Source organism: Rhineura floridana, chromosome 11 (assembly GCF_030035675.1).
Source record: "Rhineura floridana isolate rRhiFlo1 chromosome 11, rRhiFlo1.hap2, whole genome shotgun sequence".
NCBI lineage: Eukaryota > Metazoa > Chordata > Lepidosauria > Squamata > Rhineuridae > Rhineura > Rhineura floridana.
In genome coordinates, this window is record NC_084490.1 from 68236819 (window position 1) to 68262308 (window position 25490).

The window sequence follows — 25490 nt, forward strand, 5'->3', positions numbered from 1 at the left end:
AAGAGACATATTACAAGGCTGGAAGGAGAAACACTCATTTCCTACTCAGTGGGCAGAAGATCTCATTGCCCTTTCTACACTAAGACTCATGGCTTAAAATCATCAATTTTGTTTAGATACCTATTTTGATATATGGACTACTTGTATTAAACTAAATGTTTAAATTAGAATTGATGGAATATTCTTATTGTTGATGTCAGCTGGTGATGTTTTTATCTTTCTTCCTTTTGTTATATTTGTAAATAAAAAAATAAAGTGTTGAGAATCTCTAGTTTTTACAGCTTAAAAATATTATTTTCCTTTTGAGAAAAAGTGTTCACAAACGTTTTACCATATCTAGATTAAAAATTGTTGGGGCCACCAAGGGCCAAACACAATTGCTTTGGAGAGCAGATTTAGCTTGCAACTGTCAATTACCCATCCCTACTCTAACAGGACTTCTCATTATGAAAGGATTTAGGCCCTGGTCTAGAACATACCTCTCAGGTAGGCTTGCCAGGTCTCCGGCATTCTGCCGGAGACTCAGGGAAAAGAGGGCCGTCTCCGGCCTCCGGCTGTACTTCAGTTAAAAAGGTGGATCTCCGGCTTTTTATTGGCCCCCTCAGCCACGCATGCGTGATTGACCACGCATACATTGGGCTGTGGCTGGCCGACTTCCGCTCTTTATCATTCAGGCAGGCAGGACTTGAGCAGCCGCCACAGTGAGGGACCTCTCCAGCAGCAGCCCCTGCCCGCTCCCGCCACCACCCACAGAACATACAGGCTGAGGTGAGGCGCGTGAGGGTGATCTGATGGCCCATGGGTGGGTGGAGGTGAGCGGTGGCAGCGGAGGCTAGGCTGGGCCAGCCTGGGCCAGCCTGGCTTCCTCAGTCCCTCTTAGCCCCGGCCCGGTCCGGAGCCAGTTCCCCTGTGGGGCTCAGGCTGCTGCAGTCTCTGGTTGGGGGGGCATCACGGCCACTACTGCGCCCAGCGTCTCAAGACAGAGCCCACACGGCCTGCTGTCAGCCTCAGCAGGAGCCGTGGAGGGCAGGCCGGGCCGGCTCCTTAGCCCCGGAGCCGGTTCCCCTGCTCCGAAAAGGACGGCCGCCGGCTTCACCCCTCCTGCTGTGGGCGCCGCTGGGGTGGCCCATCGCGGCCGCTGCCCCCCAGCGGCGCCCACAGCAAGAAGGGTGAAGCCGGCGGCCGTCCTTTTTGGAGCAGGGGAACCGGCTCCGGGGCTAAGGAGCCGGCCGGCCTGCCCTCCACGGCTCCTGCTGAGGCTGATAGGCTGCATAGGCCCCGTCTCCTAGCAATCACTGCCGAGATGGGGCCCACGCAGCCTGCTGTCAAGAAATTCTTTTTTTAGTTTTTTTTACATCAGTTCCAAAGTTCAGATCAATTCCTCGCAAACCTCATGTTTTAATTTTTTTAGTACAAAACTATTTTGCAACTGGGACTTGTACAATTGCCAGTGAGCTCTTTCCCCCCAAATGCTCTTTTTTTGTACAAAAAAAATGATGTATGGATTTACCTAATCTCCTCAGAAGAAATTTTGCTCCAAGGGGAGGGGAAAGTTTATTTTAGAATCGACTCTCGTGTGTGTGTGTGTGTGTGTCTAAAAGCTTTTTATAATAGAGTTTTATTGTTTTTATGTTGTATTTTTGTATACTCTAGAGTTTTAAATATTAAGCAGTTTAGCAACACTTTTAAATAAAATAAATCAAACTAAAATGAACATCCCAAATTAATGCACAAATGCAAATTTCTCTAACATTCCCAGTTACACCATGCCTTCTCCTCAGTCTTGGCAACATATGCAGGATGGCAGATAATGGGGGCAGTTATATTTAATTTTCCTCCTCCTGCTGAAATCAATGAAAGGGAAGTTCCTTATGGGGAAAAGTTCTGCTGTTGACATGGATGAAGATTCACTGGTATAGGATCTGGTTTAAGTGGGCTGCTTTTCTGTGCTGCCCATATCTCCCCCCTTTGTCAGCAGCTCTGTGAGCATATCTTCACCAGTTGAATGGCTCTGTCAGTAGTGTTTTCCACAAGTATATCAGGGGAATTCTGCTGGTATGCGCTATTCTGGCAGCATATCTCAAGATCTGCCTGCATAGTAAGGCTTCTACTACTTCCTAAAGCTGCACAGTTGGAGGATACCGAGAACAGGATTGTGTCCTTAAAAACCTGGCTCCAGACCCTTGTTCAAAATCCTATATACTAATAGCAAATTCATTCTCTGACTGTACATATAAATAAAACATCATGCACACACACAATGGAGCCTGCCCTACAGTGAAAGCACCTTGTTCATTCTTTCTGTTTTTCTTTTATAAAGAGTAATACTGTTTATAATGTTTATAATGGTTGAAAACATCCCTTGGATGTCATCCACTTCTCTTTTGTAAGAGAGATAAATGTCTGAAACCAGCTGCAATTTCATTGCTTCAGTGGGTCTCTACTCTAGTTGGGACTAGCAATTGGATTATGATTAGCAGATTGATTGGTGATGTATCCTGCCTTTGTTCTCTTAAAGATAGTGTTTGTTAATAAAAAAATTGTTTGTAACCTGGTGCTATTGGTTTTATTTCTGTCACATTTTTACCTTTACCTTAATACTAGAGGTAATTGTATAATTGTATAATTGTGATTGCCAACTGCTTGCCTAGAATGCCCTCCCTTGTCCTTAACATGGCTGCAACTGTATCTACTCAGAAGTAAGTCCTATTTAGTTCAGCTCTTGTAAGTTCAGGTCTGTGGCTTCCTTTACGGAATCAATCCATCTCTTGTTTGGCCTTCCTCTTTTTGTACTCCCTTCTGTTTTTCCCAGCATTATTGTCTTTTCTAGTGAATCATGTCTTCTCATGATGTGTCCAAAGTATGATAACCTCAGTTTCATCATTTTAGCTTCTAGTGATAGTTCTGGTTTAATTTGTTCGGACACCCAATTATTTGTCTGTTTTGCCTAGAATGTCCTCCCTTGTCCTTAACATGGCTGCAACCGTATCTACTCAGAAGTAAGTCCTATTGAGTTCTATGGGGCTTAGTTCCTTAATAAGCATGTTTACAGTTGCTGCCTTCAGGGGCATCTATCTGTGCTCCCATCTAACATCTCTGCAACACTAAACTCCTTTCTTCCAATAATGGCCAAGTCCGAGGGCACGTAAACCCTTCTTGCCAGAAGCAAGTAAACTAGAAGGCATCAGAACTGCACCTCCCAAGAAATGTCCCTAATGTCCTAGTAAGAGTTCTACCCAGAAGTTGAAGGGTTACGCTGACCCTTTGGTATGTGTTGCTGTGGTTGGTATGGTATTGCATTTAGGGAAGCATCACTGTCTTTTTTCATTTTCTGTTTGCATTTCATGTACCTTTGACCCTCCTCCCTTACATCCATAGAAGCAACAACAGTGGTTCCATATGGTCAACTAAACCCCTAAAACCCATTGATGATGTGCCTTGTTGGTTGCATGATGGTTTGTTTTTTGCCCACTAATGGTAAAAGAGAATTCACATATTTGAAAGTGTGGCTGCAGTTGTTGTTCCCAAGCTGCTGCCTGTGAAGGTAGACCAAACCATGGGTGTTTTCTCTCTGTCAATTATTACTCACTGGAATTGGATTGGCTGTCCAAGTGAGTTTATAGCACCCCACAGAGTAGACAGAAAGGGTAGACAATCTTCTTTCTCTTACACATTTCTCAGACCTCTTTCTGAAGTGAAGGGTCAAATCTGTAAAGAAGTTTGGAGCAGCCACATTAAAAGATAAGGCCAGGGCATTCCATGCAGGGGGTTGTCAACCCTGCTTGGATATGGATGTCTTTGCAGAGGATCCCTAGTCAAGCATTACTAACAGCACAATCCAAACTATATCTACTCAGAAGTAAGTCCTGTTGAGTTCTATGGGGCTTAGTTCCTTAATAAGCATGTTTATAATTGCTGCCTTCAGGAGCATCCATCTGTGCTCCAATCTAACATCTCTGCAACACTAAGCTCCTTTCTTTCTATAATGGCCTGGCCTGAGGGCACGTAAACCCTTCTTGCCAGAAGCAAGTAAGCTAGATTAAATGTTCCCTAAAGGCGTTGAACTGTGACCTGGCAGACCAGGGTTTGAATCCCCACACAGCCATGAAGCTCACTGGGTGACCTTGGGCCAGTCACTGCCTGTCAGACTCAGAGGAAGGCAATAGTAAACCACCTCTGTCTGAATACTGCTTACCATGAAGACCCTATCTGGGATCAACTTGAAGGCAGTCCATTTCCATTTTGCATCACCCTAAGCTTGTGAGAAAGAATGACCTTGTCACTTCAGATGGACCTAGGAACACCCTATTTTAGGTAAGATTTCTATTTTAATCTCCAGAGAATTTTTTTTTGAATGGTATGCTCCAAGCAACTGTGGTTGATACAATGTATCATGTTTAATGATGTCACTAGGGCCCGCCCTGTGACGTCACTAGGGCCCGCCCTGTGACGTCACTAGGGCCCGCCCTGTGACGTCACTAGGGCCCGCCCTGTGACGTCACTAGGGCCCGCCCTGTGACGTCACTAGGGCCCGCCCTGTGACGTCACTAGGGCCCGCCCCCATTTTCTCAGGTTTTTGGATGGCTCCGACCTGGCAACCCTACTCTCAGGCTGTCCAGATATTCTGTTCAAAAAACAAAGAAATGCGGAGAAAAGATAGTTTCAATTGCTTTACAGCTTCTTAGACTACCCTTCAAGCCAGTGGTCCCCAACCTTTATGAGTACGGGACCCCCTTTATAAGCTCAAACAATTTGGTCCGTTCCCCCACTAATTGTAATTTTAGTTTCTGTAAATGGAAAAAAATTGTGCGTGGCAAAATCACATCTCCAAATATCCCTTTCCATAAAACAGCTCCTTGCAGACACGGAGGTGTTGCTTTCTTTTCTAAATGCAAAGGTCCAATCAAATTGGTATACCCTCCCCCCCCACCAGTCTGACGATGTACAGTCCTGTCTTCCAACACCAGTTGTTTACAGTGTTGGGTGAAGATCCAGGTTCAAATCCCCACCCAGCCAGGAAGCCCACTGAATGATCTTGGGCCAGACAAAGTCTCTCAGCCTGACCTATCTCACAGGGTTGGTGTAAGGATAAAATGGAAGAGGGGGGAATTGTGCACCACCTTGAGCAACTTGGAGGAAAGGTGAGTTATAAATGCAATAATAATTAAATAATTTCAGCTGCAGTATGTGGACCCCAGCCTCAGACAACCTGCTGAGCTTTTTGAAAATCATCATCATCATCATCAAGAAGCAGCAATGTGGTAGCAGTGGGGATGTTAGATTGTGAAGACAAAAGGGTGGAGAGACTGAGGAGGGGGGTTAGTGCTTTTAGGCCTTGGGATGATCATCAGAACTGATGACTTGGTTAGCGTGCACTTGGGGAATGAGAGTGGAGCAGAAGACAGATCAGCGCGCACGCAAATGCACCTGCCACTCCTGCAAGCATCTCCAGGCGTGCATGCATTTGGGCACATGGGAGGAGGGAAGCCCTGCTGCATCATCTTGGAGAGAGAGGTTGGGGGGGGCGGCATGTAGGTGGAAGAAAGGGGGGATACTGGCACACACACTTAGCCTCAGAAATGGGGGTGAGCAAGTCCTGAGCTTCCTCACTGCTCCTTGGTTCCACCTGGGCCGAAGGCGAGACCTGGGCAGCCTTGCAAAGAATAATAATGTTTAAAAGGAGGTGGCAGTGAAGCAGGAGTCAAGAAAGGCAGGCAGGTGGCTGCCAGGAAGGAAGGGGGAAAGCAGCCTTTCCTTGCAGCCTTGCTTCTTTTTGCTTCACAAAAAGCCCTCTCTCATTCTGAGCAAGGGCATCCTCAGCAGCGGCAGTGCTAGGAGACAAGAGTCAGGATAGTAATCCCCTCTTCTTCCTGGTAGCACCTCCCTCAGCCTCCTTTGGCATCTGCCAAATGTGGTGTAGGCAGATGCTTTCCCTCAGCGTGCCTGAAAGACACTCTGGTGCTTCAGCAAAAGTCCTCCCCTCTTGTTTGGAGCATGGTGGAGGTGTCATCTCCAATGGCAATGGGGAGCAGACAGCATCCAGGGAGTGAAGACTTTTAAAAAATAAATAAATAAATAATTCATTTCTTTACTTTTTGCTGCCCCCTCTGGATTACTTCACAGCCCCCAAGTGGGAGCCACTGCTCTAAGCTATCAGGTATCAATGAGAACATGATTTCCAACAGGGCTGTTTATCTGTTTAATGACAGGGGAAATCTACATTATTATTTCTGTAACAATATGGCATCCAATATCCATGTCACTGAGTAAGTTTATTAGCGATTACAATAAGATTCTATACATAAGCCATTCTCTTGTTTCAACAAGATGGAAAACAAAGAAGTAGCTCTAAACCATGTTTTTCATGTACAGTTAGTAAGCTAAAACCATGGTTTGGATTCTAAACTAAAGCTTGGCATGATGTCTAAACTGAGCCTGTGTTAAACACACTTGTTTCTACCACGATGGATAAAAATCAGTGATTTTTGTTAAAAAATCAGATTTTTAAAATTTAAATAGGATTATTTTTAAAAATCATTAATAAAACAGTAAATTTCTCTCATTCAATTCTATCTTGTACAAACAAGCTAAACCTACACTTATGGTATCATTAAAATGTATTAACGGCTCTATCACACACACATTGAGTTACCTACCAATCAAACATGGGCATTAATTTCAGTTTTTCATCTCATGAAAATGGGCATGCCCAGTCGAACTACAAATTCTTGCTTCTTCAACATTCTGGACTTTCAGTTTCTGTTTCTCTGACTAAAGTTACATATGCAAAGACACAGGCTGGATGGGAATGGGCTTGTTGTTGTTCTGAACTTATGTGGTACGGGAGCTGGGCCACACAAGGCAAAGGATTTACAACAGAGACAATATAAAAAAAGACAGCTGGGGAGAGAGTGTAAAGGAACAGTGAAGAGGACTGGAAAGGAAAAAAAGGAAGACATTCTAGTACAGACACAGCTGCTAGTTCCTATATTCCCCCACACTTTTGCCACAGAAAAACTGTCATGGCTTCTGGATGGAAGAGAGACTCTATCTGGGAATATTTTGAAAAACTGCAAGAAGCACAAGAAGGAGATGCGGGGCCTAGGGGCGAGAATGGTGAATCATAATGAAACCTGCTTATTGAGAGAAAACGATATGGATGAAGATGTGGATATGTCTGAAGAATGACGTGGATCAATTAGTTAGTAAATTGAAAAAATCACTTTGTAATGCATTACGGGAATGCCTCATTCCTCAAGACGCACTTTACCTTTTGGGAGTAATATTATTCAACAAGCTGTTTGCTATGTTGGATGTTAATAGAAAAAAAAGCTCCTTAAGGATTGTTGAATCAGTTAAGTAGATTTAGAATCTATAACCCAAGTTTACGGTGCAGAAAGATGCAGTTCAGAGTTGCCACTGGGGATCATCTTATTTTATATTAAATAATATGCCCCTTTATTTTGTAACATCATGACAGACCATGAATACAGCTATATTGTGCTGTAAATTAACATGTTTTAGTAATCAGATTTGTACAATTGTTTAAGAAATATGTGAAGAACTATAAGTAACAAACTTGATTTAAATCAAAGGCTTCTCTTGGTGATTTAAAACAATCCACCCTGGTTTCTACAGATTGTGAAGTTCTGCATATTCTCAGATGGGGATTGATTCCATACCCTAGCCTCCAAAGCTGCAATTCAACCAAAGGTTAAACCAGAATAGCTGAATGCAATCCACGTCACTCCTTGGCACTCTGAATGTCATAAAAACTACTGATCCTTAACATAAGAACAACAGTGTACATAGCATAAGTGGACTTTGATTGGCATGTTGGATCATCCAGTTCACACTACAGTGATGCAAGAAGAATTTTTACCCACTTCAATCTTAATTCAAAGTACACAGCATTCATCCAGCTGCCTAGAGACCCGTGCATTTCCTCTGTATCTTATTTCCACTGCGGTAAATCATACGCTGATATGTTTTTGATGACCAAGGTCATGTTTATGTCAGAGTCATCAAGTCAGAAATCCAGTACACAGTCTTGAGTCTATAGTTCCTTAGCCTGAGGGCAATAGGATTACTATGAAGCAGCCAGGGGATCTATATTGTACAAGTATTTAATTCTCTCACGCGTTACTATTCCGTTGGTGGTGGTAGTACCAAGAATGACTAAGAATTTTTAAATTTAATCTTGATGTCTAGACTACTCCCCTCTCTGCACTTTTTAATTCAAATGCAGTCATTTACTAGGCTAATATTCCCAAACTCTAAGGACAAGAGAACTGCTTAGTGTGATATTGGAAAGAAATACTTACAAGCTCCTGTACACTCGAAGTACCCACCCACAAAGGAAGCTACCAGGCCTTGGTAGGGCAAAAGGAGCCAAAATGGTAACCTCCAGATGTTGTGAACTACAGCTCCCATTATCACTCACCACTGACTATACTGCCTGGGACTGATGGAAGCTCTAGCCCAAATGGACGGTACCACATTGGCTCCCCCCATTTTAGGATCACAGGAGCCTTTAGTCATTTAATTTATTTGTCGTGGCTCTCACATGAAGTAGTTGGTACACAAACTGGTAATATTAGCCTAATAATTCAGTCACTCCCACTGCAGTCTGTAAACAGAATTACTTGCTCACAGGAGGAATACCCAGAACAGGCATTCATACAGAAATACCAGGGAGGGGTGTCTTTTGTGGGCAGATTGGTCTTACCATTTACACTTGCAAACCTTTATTTTTAGAGTGTGTAAAAGTGAAGCATGGCTCCAGGTTTAATTCAGTAAAACTGGGCCTTGATTGCCAAAAAGTTGCTGCTCGGTATTGCTGCACTGGGCTATTCTTATCTCAATATTCAGCCATCTCTCATTTGAAGACACTGATATCACAAAGATTTGCTCAAGACTTTTAAAAAAAAAAAGAATGGTGGAAGTTATCCTTTTAGTTTTCATCCCAAACTAACCAGCCATTTTAGTAAGGGTAGAAACACACTCACTGTTCTGTTGGTTCTGGTGTGTCTCCACCCCTCTTCTGAAAATGAGGGCACATAACGCTAGTCAAACCCCACCCCTTTGTACTTTAAAACCTGGAGAAATCAGCTTGAGTGTTTGTTTTTTTAAAAAAAAAGCTTCAAAGAGATTCTGCAACTGATCGGCAGATCAACCCGTTCCCCCTCTCAGTGTGGCTAATGGAAACGCTTTGGGAAAGGCAACTAGCATGTTCACAGCCTAAGATTGTACAAGTTTAATTGGGCCTAGCTCAGATACCAGCCTTAGGCTGCAGACATACTTGTAGTTACACTGGCTTCATTGCTTCTCCACTTCTGTTTTTTGAATCTGGGTATACACAACGTTTGTCATACTGCACCCTTTTTTACTCCAAAATCCGGGATTTTTGAGATTGGATGCATTTTCCCTTTAAGCCAGCTTCACACTGACTTGACAACTGTTTGGCCTATCAATCCATAGGTGTGTCCAGTGGAAACACTTCACAATGGGTGGTCCTAAAAACTCTGACATTACAGCGGGGCTAGGTGCATTACGCTAAACAATACAGTTGCGTACATCCAGGTGCAGATCAATTTCAAACCACATCCAGACAAGACTGACTCACAGCTTTTTAAGCAATTAGTGAGAAGGTAGCCTGTGTGTGGCTAATGGGAAAACAGTTTGGGGAAAAGAACAATCTGGCAGTATGAGAACAGTGATACAGGCACTAATCAAACTGACTTATGTCTGTAAAAGGCTTCTGAGTTTTGCTAACACAAACGGCTTTTGTAGATTTACCCACCACCACCACTTTTCAGACTATATTGAAATCATGAAGAGCACATCATACTGCACAAAACAAAACTGGTGTCTCCAGTATGATTCTTATCTATCAACAATTTTCTTTGAAGGCTAATCATCATAATCTATCAGTGGCCGGAGGGGGGGAGACACATTTCCAAAGGAAATAGCTTGACAATTATCAATTATGTATACTGATGAAGTATACATGAAGGAGCACACTATACTACTTTTTTTAAAAAATAGAGAAAACTTGTCATGCACAACCTTAACATCCCAAAATATTGCCTGAATTTAAAGGTACACAAAGGTCTGAGCCTCTGTCTTCATCTTGCTTAATATGATCAGAGACTTCACTGCAAAACTGTGTATTGCCAAGACAATTTCTAGTTCATTGTAAGCCAGGTGCATCATGCAAGTTACAGACTTGGGGCATTTTCCTGACCAATAGTTCAATTGGACAGAGATTGCAGAAAAGGTACTGGACATCTTCTGCTGTATCACATATCCCTCAGGTCTGAAAACTGAAAGCTCACCTAGACCATGCAAACAGTCTATTTTCACACTTTGTGCTTGTGATCTAACTTTAGGTTAGTGTTGGGAACAGTTTTTATGAGTAAAACTGCTAGCTTTAAAATCAGTATATCATTCATTTAGTTGATTAATCAACCATGTTATTCTTACTTGGTCTATCAGTGGCTTTTGATACCATTGTATGCTTCTGAACCCCTTATATCAGGAGGATCCTCACCAGTTATTCATCCCAATTCAGCTTTGTTTCCAAGAACTGAGGAAGTGATAATCCTCAATAGCTCAGCAGAAAATAATTAGATCTCTACATGTCAGCTTGCTATGTAGGTTTTTCAAGCTTTATAATATTATCTAGGAAAAATGCCCTTTCAGTGGAAATGCTGCAACATTTCATTGTCCCAGCAAGGGACTTCCAAGTGTGCCAGAAGAGAAAACTGATTTGACTGCCATTTTCCTAACAGGCTACTCCAAACAATTTGCAGTATATATACTGACAGTTACAGTAGTCATTAAAATTACAAAATTATTATTGATAAAAAGAAATGAGCAATCAGTTCCCTATAAATGCACAAGGGATAAAACTGGCTGCCATTACTTAGCTTTGTGACTTAAGACAATTGGTGTCAACTTTCATGACATCACCGATATTATTGCCATGACAATAAGATCACAATTACAAATATCTTGTTCTAGAAACACATTTTAGAACTATCTCTACTACACCAATGGGCAGTAATATTTTGAGGATCAACAGTACTGGGCCTCTGAAAATCAGATTGTGGGGAGCAAGAGACAGTTATTGTCCTTGTGCCTGCTCATGTCTGGTTGGTCATTGAAGGCCCTTGGGTTGATCCAGATGGGATCTTTGTGTGTTCTTAACTTAGTATAGCATGAATGGGTATTATTGAAAAATTGACTATAATAAATTCTCTCCCCTGCCCCCAATACTGAGACATAAATCATATGTTTAAAGGTTATATGTTTTTCTTACTTGATTTTTGTGAGAAAACCTATTCCCCTTTTAAAAGGCTTTGCAGTTCTGTAGCTCTGCTGTATATAGTTTTCTCTGAAGTAGAACCGATTTACACAAATCCCATTAGATCCTGGAGATTACAAGTGCTTGCTCCATGTAGCCAGGTAGAAAACATTTTCAATCAAGCTATTCTGATTGACAGGAAATGCCTCAATATGACTAATAGCAGGCACAGCAGAACCAAGCAAAAAACTTAAAAGTGCATTCAGCAATGTCAAGTCCAGAATTCTCAAACATGAGTGCCCCAAGAAAATAAATTAAGTAATTCAAGTTTTTTTCTAAGTCCAAAGAATGTACCTCACAGAAAAAGCAGCTCTGCGTGACTTTCTGCTGCATCTCTGCCGGGGCCGGCACCAGGCATGAATGAGCCCTTGGGCACCAGCTTGCCCCGGGTGCACGGCTCCTGCCTGTTCCACCTACCTCTCTCCTGTCTTCACTTCTGCATGTGCTGTCAACCAAGATAGCAGCAGAGGCTTCTCTAAGGGGCTGATCTCTCCACCACCATCTTGGTTCATGGCACACATGCGCGGTACGCTACCTGCACACACAGGCCTGCCATCAACCAAGATGGCAGTGGGGCATCAGCCCCTTAAAGAAACCTCCACCGCCATCTTGGTTGATGGCAGCCCTGCGCGTGCAGCATGCACAGCAGTGGAGAAAGGAGAGAGGTAGGTGGAGCAAGCAAATGGGGGGGCGGTCTTGAATGAGGGGGAATATGGGATGAAGGGAAAGAAGAGAGCTGTGTAATAACATAAAGGGCTGGTGGAAGTGGGGTGGGGGAGCTACATCCGGTTCCTTGAAGGAGTGGGGGAGAAAGAGGAAGAGACATGGGAATGGAGGCAAAAGTGACAACAGAGGTACAAAGGGGACTGCAGAATATGAATGAGAAGCAGCTTCAGAAATAGAGCTGGGAAGGTGAAAAGGGGGCTTAATAGTTCTATAAGGTGGAAAAAGGATGGTCCAATTCAAGGTGCTCATACTTGTGTTTACAGTTCTAAATGACTTAAGGCTCAAATATCTGAAAGACCACCTCCTTCACTACAGATCCTCTTGGGTGTTGAGACTGGCAAAAGGGATCCTCTTGGTAGTTCCACTGCCCTCAGAAGTTCAGGGGTGGTGGTGGCAGCCCCTAAGTTGTGGAACTCTCTTCCCACAAAGGTGCATCTTGCATCTTCATTCTATAATTTTCATCATATGCTGAAGATGCACCTCTTCACCCTGGCTTTTGTCACTTGAGATATTTTTAGGTCCCTCTCTAGCTGTGAATGTAATTTGCTTTAAACTATTTTTAGTAAGGTATTTTATATTGTTGTAACCTGCCCTAGGAGCTATTGGTGAAAGGCTGCTGCTGCTGCTGATAATAACAACAATAACAAGAAGAAGAAGTATCCAAGAGAGCTTCTCCTATACTGATTACCTGTAGCACAGGTCTAATTTAGCACACTCTATCCTACAGAATCTACTTCATTGTAAAGCACAGATTCGCAGCCCAGTCCTATACATGTACAGTCACAGGTCCCATGCGTTCAACAAAGTAAAGCTTTACTTTCTTCTAAGTAAGTGTGCACAGCACTGAAGCCTTAGGCTGAACTCCCCTTTCACAAACTGGTGCCCTCCAGATGTTATTGGATTAGAACTCTCATCATTACACACTGCACTAAATCACAATTTAGTTATGAGAAAGTGCTTTAAGTCTTAGACTCACACCCTTCCGTCTGCCTTCCTTTGCACACAAGCAAAGAAAAGGTTAAGCTTCCACTTTCAGTTTGTAACAAACTTTCCTCATTTCATCCAGACGCCAGAAACTGTGGCTTGTACAAACCATAGTTTTAGTTAATGAAGATATCCAACCAGATCCTAAATGTGGACTTTAGCCTTCCTTTGGCCTCACAGACCATCAGCCCTTTATCTTTGGACATGGCTATTCATAAAGCCCACACCGCTGTAGGATTTTTGCTGAAGTAGCAAACATAAAAAAATATGCACATACCTAGAAAAAATGGTATAAAAATAACGCAAACTTACATGAACAGATAAGGTATGTACAACATACCTAACAACAACAAAAATAGATAAAGAATACTGATCAAAATGGTGAAGGTTTCACTTTATCAAATATACTTTAGCATCTGAATCGCTTCAATAAAAAACACTTCTGGAAAAAGAGAGATACTGCCAATTAGCTATACTGCTTAGATTCTAAAAATATTAAGCAGTTTGTAAATGCTTTTAAACAAATAAATAACCTCAAGTATGAACTTACATGTGAGCCAGCTGTTGTTTTAAAGACTACATGTGATAACCTGACAAGTCAACTTTACAACACAAACCTTTTAAAAGCTTGCCTTTCAACACAAATCTACAAAATGAGCATACAGTTTCAGTGAATCAATGACATTACTTGCTTACTTTAAATGCCATTTCTGTTTAATGCTAAAGAGGAGAAAAAACTATCTGGCTGTCTGACATTTAAGAGAAGTACAAATTACATCACTTCTGTTACATATAGTGATATGCCTTTTCTTATTTAAAGGCATGTTGATATGCGCTCAAATCCTACATATTTTTTACTCAAAAGTAGGCCTGGAAGTGGCATCCCCCCCCCCAAAAAAACCCTATAAGGGCTCTTGTTCCTTTAACTGGGGCACAGCAGGCAAAAATTCAACAGGTGTTGTCCATCTTGTATTCCTAATTTCTGCCTGTCAGGCACCTAGGTGTCAAAAGCACGGCGAGGGGTCAGACAAAAGGGAAGACAAGGCTAATAAGCAATTGAGGAGCGCAGCCCATTTTGCATTCAGAGTGACCAGTTTGCAACATTCTAGGTCCGACCACCTTCGAGAGGAGAAAGAATTCTGTCCGAAGTGGTCTTGCATAGCCTCCCTTTCAGCGATTGCTAACAAGCACTGACTGCAACTGACTTTCACCAGTTCTGCTGAGCGACTGTGGGAACCCTGGCGAGCCGGCTTCACTGTGTAGCCAAAGAGGGGGGGAAGCCAAGGAACCTGCCTTGCTGGGACAGGCGATTGCTTACGCGACCAAGACAACAGCGGCTGCTTCACGCAAGGAGTCAGTGCCAGCACAGCAACCAGATTCGGAGTCCCGAGTGCTTCTGTGTGTCCTTTCCCCCCCCCTTTCGTTCTTTCCACCTCCCACGAACTCGCCAGCCGCCACCTTCACCGCAAGTACGGGTTACCTCCTAGCCTGGCGAACTCCCTCTGAAACAGCCCCTGTGGGCTCTCCCCGCCGTAGCCATACGCGGCACCCGGGGGGAGTCTGCTTTGGAAAGCCTGGAAAGACAGCAGCTCTCCCCACCGCTCCAAAGCCATTGCGCCGAAAGTGCGAGCGAGCCTCCTTGAAACGCGAGATGGGTAGCAAGTGAACCCGCCCAGCACAAACCAGGAAGGCAGCTCGGCTTATAGGAGAGGCAGGCCCCGGGCCCTCTGGCTCCACCCGCCATTTCCCACGCGGGTGGCGGCACCTCAGCCTGTTGCAGTTCTGCCCTTTCCTGCCAGGTCAGCCCAACGGCGCTCTCGCTTCGTGTGCCTAATGGAGCATGTCCCGGAGCACAGGGGAAGAGCGGCATTACTAATCGTCAGAACGGCAGCGTTTATGACTCGCCTTTCCATGCAAAACGCAGAGCTACCAAGGCGAGAAACTGTTGCCGATGAAGGTTGTTGATTTTTTAAAAGTCTGAATTTGCCTTTCACACACTCAGGAAATGAACACTCAAGATGACAGACATACCAAAGTTTGAAAGTAAGATAAAACACAATCGCGGGAGTAGGAGGCGGGGAGAGCATCTGCTTTACACGCAGAAGGTGTGAGGTTCAAGCCCCGGCATCTCCAGGTAGGGCTGGAAGAATCCCTTGCCTGAAGCCCTGGAGAGCCGCTGCCAATCAGCGTAGACAATGCTGAACTAGGCGGAACTATGGCCTGACTCCGTGTAAGGCAGCTCTCTTTGTTCCTGTGGACGGAACCACACAGCACCAGCCACAAAAAGGAAGAAATCGAAAACATGCGTGTCGTCTGCCAGCGCTTTCCTTGTGCGACCTTTATGCCTAGTGGAAGCAAACGTTTCAGCAAAGGCAGAAACCACAAAGTCAGGGTACCAACCAGGTCTCTCAAGGGAGAGCATTCCACAATTCTGGTGCTATTAAAAATGGACATTTGTCAGATCAGGACAAGCAGATAGCAGCCTCCTGTGTATAACACACTAATCAATTGTGCACTTTTTCATAAAAATAACAAATGTGAATGCCATTTGTGAGCTAATACATAGTGATCCTTTTCATATATGGGGTATGTAGTATTGCACATGTTTATGCATGCACAGCCAGTTGAAATCATGTTTCTGTTTGAGCATGGTAGAAGGAGTAGAGTTGCCTTATTCTAGTTCCACAAATCCAGGCAGGATAATTTGCACACTAATGGTTGGATTATCCAGTTGTTTTGTTTTTGCGCCTAGTAATAACCACCAAAAACTGGGGGAAGATGTGACAAATCTTTTTTAAATAAAACACAAAATAGAAACAAACATAAAATAAGTCATGGCAGCAGTATAAAAATCCAGCATAAAACAAATAATTTGAAGCTTTGGAACATAAACACAACATATGTCCCCAAACCACATTGACTTTTTGTCAAACTTTATATTTTCTGAACACTCCTGTTAGAACAGCCAGGCACAGTAACATACAGAGTGTGCTTAGCTAGATTATAAGACTTTCTAATTTAACCTTCTTGACTAGTTCCTTCATCAACTTTTTTGTTTTTTGCTGTACCAGTCATACTTGGTTGAGGATGACACACCATGTAGTATTGCTGGCGTTTTAATGATATAAAAGTCACAGCAACCGAAGTCACCAAAGCTGTACTGCAAAAGAAGCACAGATTGTACTGTATGTACTTGCAACCTATTTCGTTCATCAGTCCATTGAGCATTCATAAGTGAAAAAATCCTTTCAACATTCGCATTTGTACTGGGGATAGCAAAATAATACTGAGCTGTTTTTAGGAATTCAATGGATTGTTTTGAACTAACACATAAGTTGAAAAACTTCACTCATTTTTCATGTGCCATTAATTGGTGTCTCACCAAAGTACTCACTAACACTGGCAAGGTATCTGGTGTAGCACAGTCCAAACAAACGGAAGTCAAAGAAAAAGAAATGGGTCAAGATCCAAATGTGATCCGGAAGTTGTTGGGAGTAAACAACTAATGCTTGTGACAAGTGGAGGCAATAGATAGCAAGGCAACCTATTATTTCCTCACTGATTGCTTCTTTAGTAACAACTTATTTTTCTCATGCTTCACTTCCTTCCTTCATTTTTCTAACTAGTCGGTAATAGTGTGTGTGAGCGCTAGACTCTTGACTGAAAAATGGCCACATACTGTATATGCCTGAACTCAGAATGGCTTTATTTCCCAGTAGTAATAAACCTTAAGTTTCTCTATTCTTTCAATTTGGCAGTCTTACCAGACTTTTCATTTCTGCACAGCGCTGCAATATATACCAAACTCCAATAGAAGCAAGGTCAGGAAACAGTCCACAGACAATATCACAGGGAGTTCAGCAAGGAGCGGGAGCTAGAATCAAGAAGCCAGAGACCTGTGCAGTTTCCAGCACCTGGGAGGCTCCTGGACCACATCCTGACCACAGCTGCTAGTACTGAAGGAGTTTCAGGGATTGTTTACTCACAAATAGCATAACGACTGTAGGTCTGTAGCTATGATGCCGCTTTTCAGCATGGACCCAAACTTTTTGGTGCTGAAATTTGTGAGGACTCTGTGAAGGAGAGGTCCTCCTCTTCCTCTTCTTTCAGCTCCAAAGTCCCAACCTAGAGGGGCCCCCAAGGATCCTCCCACTGGTTCCAGGAGACCCTGCCTGGTCTTGAAAGTCCTCAACCTGTAGAGTGTCTGGTTCATCCTTGGAGGATTTCATGTCTGAAATCAGTTCAGGCTAAGCATAACATCAGTTTACTAACCATGGTTTTAAACTACAATTTGAAGCTGCTTTAAGATCTTGGGTAATAAACCAACATTAAATCACCATCTCTCAATTTTACAACACAAGGTAGGTCAAGATAAAATGGGATAAACCATGTATCCCATGCATCCCGTGTATGCTATCACCCTTTCAAGGAACAGCACAGCAAAATGTAATATACAGTACATCATCTGGATGATAAAAGCTATTAGAAGCTCAGGATATAAAGGATCCTGCTTTTGTTTTTTTAACCGGTCAAGAGGAGATTGGTAGTAAGGAGGGTATACAGCACATGTGTAGTTCCTGCACAGGGTGACAGTCTGTGCAGTAAACTGAATGATAGGAGAAAGTTGTCAGATGCCTTCAGTGAGAGTCTGCAACTGGTAGAAGGCTGGCCCTGCCTGGGCGTGAGATGGGGGGAAGTAGATGTGCCCTGTGTGAAAGATATTAAGTGGGTCTGACTGTTCCCAATTCTCTCAGAGGCCTACTGGGATAACTAGTGCAGGTAGGTTTTGTTGGTGACCTCTTGTTGGGTCCATATCAGTTGTTTAGAAGGAGTCTTAGTAAGGAAGAACATGGGTGATGCCACCCCAATTTCAGTGATCATGGGTAGAAGGAGGTAAAGCCATGGAGAGGTGGTGAGCTACAACAGAAGACAAGGGCAAGGCTACACCTTGTTCCTTGCTCCCACTCCTCTCATGGATGGGTTCCTTGTTGCTCATCTGCTGTACACACTGGGCTGTGTGTGATGTTGTTTAACGCCAATAAGACCACACTCATCCATGATTTGATCATGAATGAAGGTGCCTATTTGGTTTGCGTTATCAAGACCTGACTGGGTGAGCTGGGAGGAGTTGATCTGACCTAGCTTTGCCCACCAGGATACTTGGTGCATCACCAGCACAAGCTGCAGGGATGCGGGAGGGAGGAGTTGCTGTGGTCTACAGAACTTCCATCTCTGTCACCAGAAACCACTCTGTCTTGGACCTGGCTATGAGGGCCTGCACCTGGTGTCGGGCCAAGAAGACAGGAAACTAGGATTGCTGCTGGTGTACTGTCCCCCCTGCTGCCTGGCAGCTTCTCTGACTGAGCTGGAGGAGGCCATCTCAGCTGTGGTACTGGAGGAGCCCAGAACGATAGTCCTGGGTGATTTCAATGTCCATGCTGAGGCTGCCTCTAGTGTTCCAGCTCAGGATTTCATGGCCTCTATGACGACCATGGGGCTGTCTCAAGCTGTAACTGGCCCAACACATAGGGCAGGGCACACCCTCAACTTTGTTTTTGCTCCAGATGGAAGAAGGGGTGGTCTGGAGATGGGGGGTTGGATGTCACCCCATTGTCATGGTCAGACGTCCTGGTGTCCTGGTGAAGTTTAGACTTATGGCTCCAATTCTCCCCTGCAGGGGTGGTGGACAGATTAAGATGGTCCGCCCTGGAGACTAATGGTATCCACTGGATTCCTGAATGCCCTGGGGAAGTTCCCAGTAGATAGAGCAAGTGATCCTGCTGAAGTTCTTATCACACTGTGGAACAGTGAGATGCATCAGGCTCTTGACACGGTTGCCCCTGAGCACCCTCTCCAGCATTGTGGAGCCCAGTTTGCACCTTGGTATACCAGTGAACTAAGGGCAATGAAACAGGCTGGACAATTGCTAGAGTGCAAGTATAAAAAGATGTGCTGTGATCGGGGACAAGTAAAACATCAAAACTGTGCCTACTGTGTGGTGGGGAAGGCTGTGAAGAAGGCCCACTTCTCTGCCACCATCACATGTTCAGGTAGCCGTCCAGTGGAGCTTTTCCATATTGCCAGGGGTCTGTTGACATAAGCTCCAGGAACTGGAGTTTTAGACCCTTTGGAGACCCGCTGTAAATTGTTTGTAAGGCACTTTGAGGGTAAAGTTGCTAGCCTCCATAGCAATCTTGATGCCCCATCCACATCTACTCTAGTCCCCAATGAGGTGTCCAGTGCAACATCTGCTGCAACTTCTTGGGATCGGTTTCAGTAGATGTAGCCTGATGACGTGGACAAGGTGCTTGCGACAATGCAGCCAGCAATGTGTCCTCGTGACCCTCGCCCTTCTTGGCTTATTAAATTTGCCGAGGGTGTTTGACCAAGTGGATCCAGGGTGTGGTCAATGCATCATTGTGGGAGGGAGTGGTTCCAGCTACCCTGAAAGAGGTGGTGATCTGACCACTCCTAAAAAAGCCCACACTGGACCCACTGGTTTGTAATAACTACTGCCTGGTCGCAAATACCCCCCTTTTAGGGAAGGTGATTGAGAGGGTTGTGGCACAGCAATTGCAAGTACTCTTGGATGAAACAGATTATCTTGACTCGTTCCAGTCTGGGTTCAGGCTTGGTTATGGGACTGGCCTTGGTCGCCCTGATGGATGACCTTTATCAGGAGGACAGGGGGAGTTCAAAGCTGTTATTCTTACTTGATCTCTCAGCGGCTTTTCATACCATTGACCATGGTATCATTCTGGGCCAACTTGGTGAGATGGGTGTTGGAGGCACTGTTTTACAGTGGTTCCAGTCCTATTTCCAGGGTCATTTTCAGAGAATGGCATTTGGGTGTTTTTCTTTCAGCCCCCTGGCAGTTGTGCTATGGGGTGCCGCAGTGTACCATCTTGTCCCCTATGTTGTTTAACATCTATATGAAGCCCTTGGGAGGAGTCATCAGGAGATTTGGGGCGAGGTGTCAGCAGTACACTGATGATACCCAGATCTAGTTCTCTGTAACATCTGAATCGGAAGAGGCCATGCAAACCCTGGACCGCTACCTGGACTCAGTGGTGGGCTGGATGAGGGACAATAAACTGAGTCTGAATCCTAGCAAGACGGAGGCACTGTTAGTGGTTCCCGAGTTCGAATAATTGGTCAGTTGCCTGCTTTGGATGGGGTCATACTCCCTCTGAAAGAGCAGGTGAGTAGCCTAGAGGTGGTCCTAGATCCATCTTTGTCGCTAGAGGTCCAGGTGACCTCAGTGGCTAGGAGTGCCTTTTACCAGCTTTGGCTGGTAAAACAGCTGTGGCTGTTTCTGGACCGGGATAGCCTGTCCACCGTTGTCCATGTACTGGTAGCCTCCAAGCTGGATTACTGTAATGCACTCTATGCGGGGCAGCCCTTGAGGTTGGTCTGGAAGCTGCAGCTGGTGCAAAATGCGGCAGCGCAACTGCTCACTGGGGCAGAGTATCGCCAACATGTCACCCCACTACTGAAAAAATTGCACTGGCTACCTATTAGCTACCAAGCTAAGTTCAAGGTTCTGGTTTTGGTGCGCAAAGCCCTATACAGCTTGGGACCAGGATACCTGAAATACCGTCTTACCCCTTATATACCCAGTCAATCACTGTACCCTGCAGGTGAGGGCCTTTTGCAGATACCAGGTCTGTTCTGCACACCATAGGAAGTGGACCTTTAGTGTGGCGACACCAACCCTTTGGAATTCCCTCCCCTTAAATATTAGACAAGCACCATCTCTGTTATCTTTTTGATGGTTACTGAAGATTTTCTTTCAACAAGCCTTGTAAGCAGAGACCTTATCCTAGTCTGCGACTGTGTTGGAATTGCTTTTTTAATATGTTTTTAAAGCTTTTTTAAATAAGCTGTTTCTAAAGCTTTTTTTAAAAAAAGATGTTTTGTTGTAATATTTTTTAAAGTCTGCTTTTATGATCTTTTAGAGTGTTTTTAATGTTTTTGTTTGCTGCCCTGGGATCCTACTGGGAGGAAGGGTGGGATATAAATCTAATAAATAAATAAATGTCAGATAACATAATTAAAATTTCCTTCCAGTAAAAATTTGTGGAGGATGGGTGAAGTGCCAGATGACTGGAGAAAGGCTAATGTCTCTATCTTCAAAAAGGGCAAAAAGGAGGAACCTGGGAACTACAAACCAGCCTGACATCAATTCCTAGGAAAATTCTGGAGCAGATTATAAAGCAGTCAATCTGTAAGCACCTTGAAAACAATGCAGTGAACACTAGAAGCCAAAATTGATTTATCAAGAAGAAATCATGCCAGACAAATGTGATGACACTTTTTGATTGGGTAATATCCCTAGTAGACTGTGGGAATGCTGTGGACACAACATATCTCAACTTTAGCAAAGCTTTTGACAAAGTGCCCCATTATATTCTAATTAGCAAGATAGCTAAGTGTGGGTTGGATGGAACAACTATCAGGTGGATTCACAGTTGACTACAGAATCATACTCAAAGAGTGCTTATCAATGGTTCCTCCTCAAACTGGAGGGAAATAATGAGTGGGGTACTGCAGGGATCGGTCCTGGGCCCTGCGGTCTTCAACATTTTTATCAATGACTTGGATGAGGAGGTACAAGGAATAAAATTTGCAGATGATACAAAACTGGGACTGATAGCTAATACCCTGGAGGACAGAAACACAATTCAAATTAATCTTGATAGGCTGGAGCATTGAGCTGAAAACAACAGAATGAAATTTACCAGGGATAAGTGCAAAGTTCTGCACCTAGGAAAAAGAAACCAAGTGCATAGTTGTAAGATGGGGAAAACTTGGCTCAACAATACTACATGCAAGAAGGTTCTTGCAATTTTTGTTGATCTCAAACTGAATATGAGTCAACAGTGCAATATGGCTGCAAAAAAGGCAAATGCTATTTTAGGCTGAATTAGCAGAAGTATAGTTTCCAAATTGTGTGACATACTAGTTCCCCTCTATTTGGCACTGGTTAGGCCTCATCTTGAGTACTGCATCCAGTTCTGGACACCACACTTTAGGAAAGATGAAGACAAACTGGAACATGTTGAGAGGACAACGAGGATGACCAGAGGACTGAAAGTAAAGCCCAATGAAGAGAGACAGAAAGAACTGGGCATATTTAGCCTTGAGAAGAGGCTGAGGGAAGATATGATAAAACTCTTCAAGTACTTGAAAGGTTGTCACACAGAGGAGGGCCAGGATCTCTTCTCAATCGTCCCAGAATGCAGGACATGGAATAATGGCCTCAAGTTACAGGAAGCCAGATTTCAGCTGAACATCAGGAAAAACTTCCTAACTCTTAGAGCAGTGTGACAATGGAACCAATTACCTAGGGAGGTGGCGGGCTCTCCAGCACAGGGGGCATTTAAGAGGCAGCTGGACAGCTACCTGTCAAATATGCTATTTGGATTCCTACACTGAGCAGGGGGTTGGACTCGATGGCTTTATAGGCCCTTTCCAATTCTACTGTTGTATGATTCTAACGATGCTTTCATAAAAAGCTGGAAAATATTGAGGTCTACATTGCAGCACATTCTGAACCTAGATATCATGCAGACAGATTCCTAAATTAGACTGTAGTTAGGATTGCACAGAAACTGTGAGTTCAAAACTGTGAGTTCCAGTTTGGAAAAAGGGTGGGGTAAAAATAAAGTTTCATTCATTCATTCAATTTAGGTCTTTGCTCTTTAAGTATAGGGGGAGTTAGTTATTTTCATGTTTTTGTGAGTAGTGTTTATACAACTGCAAGTTCAAAACAGAATATATGAATAATTTTACTAAGAATTTCCATATCAGAGCCTTTGTAGCTCACCATGAAAAGCTATCTAGAGGTTTTTAAGCCCTGTGCCCCAGCTTATCTGTCAGCGAGGTCAGGTGAGAAATGTGAGGAACATCATTCTTACTTGCATATCCAGATACAAATGCAATCATTCTCTTTGAATTTGATTCCCAATTGTAGAAAGCCTGATGGAAGCCATCTTCTTTTTCATATATACAAAAACCTTTTAGAGATAGCAAACAGATAAATGTGCTCATAATTAGACCAGTCACACACAAAAATCAGTTATCCTCAAGCTATACAATAGCTGTTCTACACAAAGGAGACTTGCATAATATAGCAACCATTGCTTGTGACCCAAACTGGAGCATGAAACAGAGAGCTTTGCAAGGGATTGGTGCAAGAAGCAAAGAGAGACTGCTACTGTCAAGGCTGGATTAAAGTGGTTGGGGGCCTTGTGCACTCCCCCAAATACAGTCCATTTTGCCAACCTTGATAGAAAGAAAATGCTCTGAGCATGTGCTGTTTCACACTTTAAACTCGCTGGACTTACTGTTTTTGCTCACTTTCTGCCTTGGGCCAGTCACCAACTTCCACCTTAACCTTCCTCATATGGCTCTTGTGAAGATACAGAAAGAGGTATAAAATGGCTGCAAAAGAGGACTTAGTGCTTGTATCATAGATATCAAATTTTGGTTCCTTAACCCAAATGGTGCATCTTTGTACTATAAAGGACGATATTTTCCTACCCTTACTGATAAGGTAAATACCCCCTAACATGTTATAACCTCCAAATGTTTTGTCACGAAAATATCACCGCCATCTTGGCACGCATGCATTTGCTGTCTTGCTGTGTCCATGACCTTATAAGGTAATGTTCTTTTGTAACAGTTTATAACTGAAATTATGGGATGCCGAGACACGGCCTGCACAAAGTGTATAAATACTTTCTGTTTCTGTATTTTTGGCGTGCTGTTGGCTGAACTTGACTCCCTAGCGCCTTGCTGCAGCAATAAATCCTTTGTTGTACCTTTCTCTGGTCTGAATGTGTCATCGTCAAGTTCCCTTAACATTTGGCGACCCAGATGGGACTCTGACGAGACACTAATAGGCTGCGGTATTCCGCCCTCCTGTAGTGGACGGACCGGTGTGGAGAGGAAGACCGAGCGTTACCAAAGGGAGCGCGCCGACCGGTAATTTTCACGCCTGTTTTAAAGGAATCAAGTCAGCTAGAACCAGAACCACCTCCTTATGTGGCCACAACAGTCCTTAGGCCACAACCCCCACCTCTGCCCCAAGATCAAGACCAGGAGCCAGATACAACTCAACCATCGCCTCCTGTCCCGGCCCAACGATTATATCCACAGTTGTCAGGGGCCTCTGGGAATGCCAAACCTTCGGCACCCCCGATAGAGGGAAACCAACTTACCCCTATACAAAATCGCCTTCGTCCACGGCAGGTCAGGGAACCTGCCTCAGAAAAGGTCTTCACTGCACCAGTTCGAGTTACGGCTGGCATTGTGCCCCGAACAGACGATAACGGCCAGGTACAAGGCTTGGTGGTGGAGACTCGTTCTTATGTGCCTTTTTCAACATCAGACCTATTAAATTGGAAGAATCATGGCCCATCGTATGAACAGGACACCCGTAAATTTATAGATATGCTTGAGGGCATAGTTCAGGGCCAGAATCCTACTTGGGCTGACATTCAACAGTTGATGGCGTACCTCCTTACCAGTGAACAAAGAAGGACAGTTCAGAGTAATATGGAAGAAGTAGTGCGCCAAGCAGCAGTAGCTGCGAATCAGGCAGATCCTACTATCTGGATCAGAGAAAGGGCACCGGTCACAAACCCTAATTGGGCTTTGAATGCCATTGAAGGACAAAACTCTCAGACAATGTACCAGACATTGTTCCTAGATGCAGTCAAAAAGGGAAAGAAGAAGTTGATGAATATGCAAAAAATACATGATGTGGTCCAGAAGAAGGACGAGGCCCCAGGAGAATTTTTAGAGCGTCTACAAGAAGCATATCGAAAACACAGTCCCCTGAAGACTGAAGAGGAAGGGAATAGGTCTATTATTGTGATGAGTTTTGTGGCACAGTCAGCTCCTGACATCCGAAAGAAGCTACAGAAGACTGAGGGATTTGAGGGGATGCCCTTGTCAATGTTGAAGGCAATAGCAGATCGTGTATATAACAACCGTGATGCAGAAGAGGTTAAAGACAAGGAGAGGAGGATGAAGGAAAAAGCATGTTTGTTGGCAGCGGCCCTACAGGGGCCATCGGGACCAGCGGTTCCAGATTGGAGACGTGGCAGAGGAAGAGGAAGAGGAAGAGAAGTGATGGTAAGGAGTTCGTTAGATCGGAACCAGTGTGCCTACTGTAAAGGTTATAATCACTGGAAGAATGAATGTCCAGAGAGAGAAAAGAAGTTCAAAAGACAGATAGAAGGAGAAGCGACTATGAAAGGAGCTAGAGGATTGTTACAGGGAGGACTATATCGTGGAAGACCATCGGAAATCGGAGGCAGGATTCCTTACCCCCAAGAGACAGAACCAGAAGAATCGTATCCCGCACGGCCATAGGGCTGCCTACGGGCGAGCCCCCCTGAGC

At 44.0% G+C, this 25490-nt stretch overlaps 1 protein-coding gene across 4 annotated transcripts in view; it reads right to left on the reverse strand.

Annotated features, from left to right (window-relative positions):
- MOCOS (molybdenum cofactor sulfurase) overlaps positions 1–25490 on the reverse strand; it is a 232946-nt gene that overhangs the window by 184977 nt on the left and 22479 nt on the right. For 2 of the 4 annotated variants that reach the window (XM_061589657.1, XM_061589659.1), the window contains exon 1: positions 14559–14812. The exons of 1 other annotated variant lie outside the window; for it this stretch is intronic. In XM_061589657.1, coding sequence (XP_061445641.1) covers positions 14559–14691 — 133 coding nt within the window. In that variant the 5' untranslated portion in view covers positions 14692–14812. Of the gene's footprint in view, positions 1–14558; positions 14816–25490 lie in introns of those variants that run through there. One more of the 4 variants, XM_061589656.1, reaches the window with a different exon arrangement.